Genomic DNA, 6,439 nt, shown 5'->3' on the forward strand with positions numbered 1-6,439 from the left:
CATTGCTTAAATATACAAAATGAAAACTCTTCGAATTTTGGCCTAAACTTAAATGAACTATAAACAATTATTGGTTTAATTGCTAAAGAACAAACTAAACAAGCGTGTACGAAAGGTGAATATTTGTTTTTTTTTTGTACAGAATGTTTGACAAAATGTAGATTTTCTATTGTTCTATAATTAATGGGAGTTTTTTGTTATTTAGCCTCAACTACTCGTAGAAGCAGCAGCAAAAGAATTTATAATCATTTTTTGTTTTGTTTTTGTTTTTTTTTTTCTGATATATTGTTAACGTATTCGATGTGACATATGGAAGTAATCGGGCGACTCGGCGGCGCATCGGTTGACGCCCTTCATAAGTTAAATGCCATCATTGCAATTTATTTATTGAGCTGAAACATATCAGCTGCACATATTGATTGTGTTAAATAATACTTGGGGTTCTTTTTTTTGTTTTGCTTTCGGTTTTAGAGGACAAAAATTCAGCAGGAATCATTAAGAGTTAAGAGAGAAAATTGGGATAGATAAATGGATGCGAATCGATTAAAGTAGCATTTAAATTGTTTGTTTTTTTTTCTTTTTGTAAAGTTCGCTTAGAAAATTGCCATATGCGTTACATAAACGTTTTGTTTCATGTTCTTATTGGGTTTTCGCTTTTTTGTTTTTTTACTTTTTGGTAAGCTTACAAAACTAGTTAAATACTTGCTATTTCAATAGTACATACAAGTAGGTATATAAATTATAAAATAGTTTTCGCGTGTAAAATATAAAATGTTGCATTTTCATCATCATCAATTTCATTAGATATATATATATATATATATACGCTTATACACATATACATATATAGAGTTTATGTTTATGTTAATGTTATACTTGTTGTTGCTGTTGTTGTATGCCTTGCCATTTAAAAGTCTTAAGAATTATAGTAAATATGTATAAATGTTTACGTTACATATAGATAACGTTATAAATATATATATTTATAGATGTGTTGTGTTGTGTTGTGTTTTGTATTGTGTGTGTGGGTATTGTGACGACTCCTCCGCTGCCGCTTAATCCTGAACCTCCCGATACGGCACCTCCGACGTCACCGAGAACGACTCAAAGTAATGATTTAAGAACTCAAATGTGGGCCGCTTCTCGGGCACTGCATCCCAGCATTGTAGCAGCAGATGATAGATATTGTCGGGGAAATAATGAATCGTTGGCTTTGGCATGCGAAAACCGCGCTCGATATTCTCAATCACCTCCCGACTATGCATGCCCGGATAGGGCACTTGTCCGTACGTAAAAAGCTCCATCAGCAATATGCCATATGACCAGACATCCGACTTGATGCTAAACTTGCCATAGATGATGGCCTCGGGCGCTGTCCATTTGACGGGGAACCGAGAACCCTGCTTGGGACAATACTCATCGTCGGCAATGACGCGCGCCAAACCGAAATCACAAATCTTTGCCACATTATTCTCGCCGATGAGCACATTGCGCGCCGCCAAATCGCGATGGATGAGCTGCTTGGACTCCAGATACTCCATGCCGCTGGCCACCTGTGTGGCAATATAGATGAGATCCTCGAAGTGCAGATAACGTCCCTCGCCTTCGCGCAAAAAGTCCAAAAGGCTGCCATTCGACATGTACTCCTGCACAATATAAATGGGCTCCTCCTGCATGAATGAATGGAAAGGATTTAGCTGAACTTTTGCTGCTGGGCAAAACACACTCCCGACTGACCTGCGAGCAGACGGCATAAAGTGCCACGAGGCGATTGTGTCGAAACTTCTTCATGATGGCCGCCTCCTGGAGGAACGCAGCCGTCGACATTGTGCCCTCGCGCAGCGTTTTGACCGCCACATCGATGCTGTTGCGCCACTTGCCGTAGAACACCTCACCGAAGTTGCCGCGTCCCAGTTTGCGCAGCAGCTGAATCTCAGAGCGTGGTATTTCATATTTGTCGCGCAGCTCCGGGCCAAGATCCCACATCTGTGGCTGCGGTTTGGGGCAGGGACGCGACAGTATGTGACACAGGCCGAGCGCGTTTTCTGCAATAGAGTTTACGATTTGAAGAGAGCTGCCCGTCCCGAAATGATGTCCAATACTCACTGCTGTAGGCCATGACGAGGGCCTGAAGCGAGGCAAAAGTTTGATTTGTGGCTATGTAGAAGCCGCCATTGTCCAGAGGCTTGATGCGATAGTGCTTCACATGATAACCGCGTCCGTCCTCCCAGTCCTTGACGGACAGCGAATAGCCATTGGGATTATGCTCCGAGGGGCGCACCAGAAATGTGCCGCGCGGATTCTCCTCGGCCAGCAGCAGCTTGTCCGCCTCCTTACGTAGCACATTCTCAAAGAACCAGCTGCAGGCGAAGGTGGCACGATTAACAAATGACAGTCAATAGTTGATATAGACACACGACTTACTCCTCGCTGTTGACGCTGCGCTCCTCGGCGACAAAGTTGAGCGGTATCAGGCCCTGCTGGCGCGTGGTCAGATTAACGACGCGCCACCAATCCGATTCGGTGTCATCGACGACCTCCATGCGGTCGCCCTTTGTAAAGCTCAAGTCGGATTCATCGCGCGATTTGTAATCGTAGAGAGCGACAACGACGCGTCGTTTCGGCAGGCCACCAGGCACGCCGGCTGCTAATAGAATGAGACATCAATAGAGAGTGTGAGACAGAGAGAGAGGGAGAGCGACAGCTGCAGGCAGGCAATTCTCGTCTGGCTGTAAATTTGATTTGCAGGGCAGCGATCCGTGTCATGGCATAAATTGCAAAATTTATGGGCGACAAATTTTAGCATCAATTTAAAATCTAATTGCCAGTTAATGAGCTGCGGCCAGGGTCAGGTGGGTGGAGTCTGGCAGGTAAATTGCGAAATTGATTAGCATACATTTTGGCGCATCTTCCAAGGATGTGCGACAAAACAAAAAAACAATTGCATTTGCAAGCCAAGCCACAATTCTATTTGGATACCGTTTTTTGTGAATGTTGAAGCAAGTGTTTCCGACCTCAAAGCGAGCTACCCAGGCCGTCTGTCTGGCTGTCCTTATAGGAACTAAAAGATTTAGAGCTCTTCCTATTCCCCCGCGCAGATCGACTTTCAATCCTGGATAACTTCTGAGCTCATAGAGAGCTAGCCAGGTCGTCTGTCTGGCTGTCCTTATAGGAACTAAAAGATGTAGAGCTCTTCTTATTCCTCCGCGCAGATCAAGTTTCAATCCTGGATAACTTCTGAGCCCATAGCCAGGGGGTATGTCGGGCTCTTCCTATTCTCCCGGCAAATCAAGCTCAATCCTGGCTTACTTGAATCTGGCTTCGACGATCTCCTAGTCAGGCACTTCCGTCTGGCGTACTCTTACTTGTTTCTTTTGTTGTCCCTCCCGCCACAACATTTTGGCACTGAATTTGCATTTGGCTAATTGATTTAGCCCACACGGACAACTTGGCATGCCTTGCATTTGATTTGTTGTTTCCATTTCTATTTCTGTTATTTTTGTTGCCTTGCCCTGCATTTGGGGCATAAGTGCTGACACACGTAGAACGCACAAATCTCGGTCCAAGCTTTCAGCCTTTGTCAACGCATTTGACGGGTTTACACGACCTAAGCCGCTTTGCCTCAACTCAATCTGGACGCATAGACGCATAGACACACACACACACACACACAATGCAATGCAATGCTAAATACCCGAGCTAATCAAGCGGCGATTAGGCGCAGTCATTGCTGAACAAGAAACCCGCAAACCCCAGGCCCCGGCCCACCCCGCCTTTGCCATCAGCTTGAACATGGCTTGAAATGTGGCAGTCAAAATCTTTCAAGAATTTTCTTGAACACGGTTTTAATTGGCAGAGCCGAGTGCACTTTTAGCTGCTGCCTTTGTGGCTCGCCCTGGAATATTAACTTTATGCTAAACAGATTGCTTGTCGAGCTCTCCCCCTCTCTTTCCCATTTTAGCTTGTCTTTTTATAGCTCAACAATCCTTTAGGAATCTGCTCTGCACTTTTTCTTTGCTCTTAAGGCAAAGTCTGCACGTGTCATCCTTCACAGTTTTGAGCTTAACCAAGGTAAATTTCTGTTCATGCCCAGACATTCGTCAGAGTTCATATCTCATAGCCTCTTGCAGGCTGGAATAGTTGTCAAAATTGCTCGCTTATAAGGATAAAAGCTATAAGGGGAACAAGATCCTGCTCGCTAGACTTCATCTATGTTTAACGAATTTTTCTTCTTTAAATACTCATTAAATGCCCCTCTGCTAATTAATATTTAATTGTGTGGCGCCTTGTCATGTAAACGACCAACAGTTGCTGCGATAAGCTCTACTATAAAACCTATAAAGGTTAATGAGAAAGACGAGCTATCTTTCGGTACGCCAAAGATTTAATACCAGACGGACGAACGGAAGGACAGACGGATGGACGGACGGACAGACGGACGGACAGGCAGACGTGCAGACAGACATGTATATATTAACTCGGCTGATCTAAAATATATACACTTTATAGGGTCGGAAATGTCTCGTTCTGTGCGTTACACATTTGGAGACAAAATTATAATAACCCCTGCAAGGGTATCAAAAACTATCAATAAGCACTTTATTTTGTCTCCCCTTAATAGAACACCAGAGGCTGTCCGATTCCTTCTGCAATTAGTAGAATCGTAAAGATTCCTAAGAGTCCAACTAGGACAGGACCCTGAATCGGCTCCAGCGAACTCGACGTCTACTTCGTTGCCTAAGCTTCATCTCGTTACCCTGTTGTGCTAGAGTACATCTACATGCGTAATTTGTTTGCCTGCGGGGTTGCAGGGTGTGCAGCTCTCTGGTGGTCTCTGGGACCTTGCCGTTTTAATTAGCTATTTGACTTTGTTTTGCTGCCAGTGTCAGGTTGGCTTTAACCTTTGGCCAAATGCTAGTTGCTATTTATATAAAAGTTATAACACACACACACGCAGTCGGTTTCACATAATTAAAGTTTGCGTCTCTGGTGGCAGTTGATTGGAAGGTGGAGTTGCGGGTTCAGACGGCGCGCAGAAGGTCATTCTGAGTTTCATATTTGCCGTGCTTGTGTGACAGTCGAATTAACCTTGACCAACTGCCTGTTGGGGCCCTCTGCTTATGCATGTGTGTGTGTGCGTGTGTGTGTAGCTCCAGTTGACAGGTGAACGGCAAATTGCATAATTACAGCTCAGTCGGCACTTGACACAAACAAAAAGAATCTACATATTGAATGGGCAATATAGTTTAGCATAGTTAGCTGAGTCATCAAAAAAGTCAGTTTCAAGGGGTAGAGGGGGAAATATATATTGTATATAAGCAATATATTAACGCCCAAACAGATGCAGTCTGTTCTTCTGGCATAACATTTGCACGTGTCTCCTTCTTGGTTTCATATTTAATGAGAAAACTTAAAATCCCTCAAGGAGTTTCAGCCACACGAAATACGCTTCTCCTCCAGATACAGAGAAGACGTAAAGAAGTGTCGAGCCATTTCTTGGGATGGGAGCAAGTAACAGGAAGGAGGGAAGGAGTTAAACTACGCTCAGATAGGCCGTTAAGGATTACACCACAAATTTGACTATCGTGTTTTGCACAACCCGATTAATTTATCATAATCGATTATCGCTCTCCGATAACGATTGACAATTTGAGAGTTAAATTGTGGTTCTGCTTGACCCTTAGCCTTAGTCTCCCCAGCTGAGACCAGAGCTTCTTCAGCAGGTCTGCGTCTCTGCTTCGTCAGACATGTCAAGCAGCTCTTGCTCTTATTAGAAGCTACTGGCACAGTTCTTTCTGCCAGCTCCTGCTTGCGTTTCGTGAGTCTCCCATTATCATTACCAATTTTACACTTACTTGGCGTGGTGCGCGTTCGTATGATGTCCACGCCGCCCTTGGCGCCAATTTTGAGCGGTCCCCGATTCGGATCGGGCGTATATCTGGAGTCCAATGAGCCGCCATTGTTGTGCTTCTGGCCGAGTGCGGCAACAACGCCGGCGCCGACGCTGCTGTTGCTATTTATGTGCGTCTGGCCGAAGGTGTAGTCGGATTTCTTGTAGCCGCCCGTCGGATAGGCCAGCGCCAGCTCCTGATCCTGACGCTTGCTGCAGCATTTGTTGCCCATGTTTGCAGCTGACTGTGGCAGCTAAATGTGCAGGGTAGTTGTTGCTGTTGTTGTTGTTGCTCCAGTTGTTGTTGTTGTTGTTGTTGCGACTTGAAATTAGCAGCAGCTGCAGCGGCAACGCATATTTGGCATATCACGAGTTGCAATATTTACTTAATACAAATTAAAAACGTTTTGTTTGCTGCGCTGCTGCTGCTGCTGCCTTTTTGTTGTATTTTGTAGTTTAAGCTATCAGTCAAGTAGTGTGGGAGTGAGTGTGTGTGTGTGAGCGTGTGTGAGCGTGTGTGTGTGTGTGTGTGTGTGTGTATGAAGTGTC

The 6,439-nt window shown here is 44.7% G+C and overlaps 1 protein-coding gene across 2 annotated transcripts; it reads right to left on the minus strand.

The window, feature by feature from the left end:
- Positions 1-864: 864 nt before the first annotated feature.
- LOC115766984 (tyrosine-protein kinase Src64B) lies at positions 865-6,197 on the minus strand. Of its 2 annotated transcripts, none has more exons than XM_030711083.1 (5): positions 5,856-6,197; positions 2,425-2,644; positions 2,107-2,360; positions 1,738-2,045; positions 865-1,670 (listed from the first exon to the last, which is right to left on the minus strand). In XM_030711083.1, exons 1-5 carry the CDS (start codon positions 6,121-6,123, stop codon positions 1,056-1,058), a joined length of 1,665 nt encoding a protein of 554 aa, XP_030566943.1. In that variant the 5' UTR covers positions 6,124-6,197; the 3' UTR covers positions 865-1,055. The 2 variants fall into 2 exon arrangements, with proteins under 2 accessions (XP_030566943.1, XP_030566942.1); XM_030711082.1 differs by having other exon boundaries at positions 2,425-2,647.
- Between the last annotated feature and the right edge of the window lie 242 nt (positions 6,198-6,439).

Source organism: Drosophila novamexicana, unplaced genomic scaffold, assembly GCF_003285875.2.
Source record: "Drosophila novamexicana strain 15010-1031.04,08,12 unplaced genomic scaffold, DnovRS2.1 tig00001292-arrow-arrow-pilon, whole genome shotgun sequence".
NCBI classification, from domain to species: Eukaryota; Metazoa; Arthropoda; class Insecta; order Diptera; family Drosophilidae; genus Drosophila; species Drosophila novamexicana.

Excerpts from the sequence above, each read along its gene's own strand:
- LOC115766984 (XM_030711082.1), bottom strand. The coding sequence starts at position 6,123 with ATGGGCAACAAATGCTGCAGCAAGCGTCAGGATCAGGAGCTGGCGCTG. Across the intron at positions 2,648-5,855 it reads ACGAACGCGCACCACGCCAA|CAGCCGGCGTGCCTGGTGGC; the intron begins GTAAGTGTAAAA and ends TCATTCTATTAG. Across the intron at positions 1,671-1,737 it reads TTTATGCCGTCTGCTCGCAG|GAGGAGCCCATTTATATTGT; the intron begins GTCAGTCGGGAG and ends TCATTCATGCAG.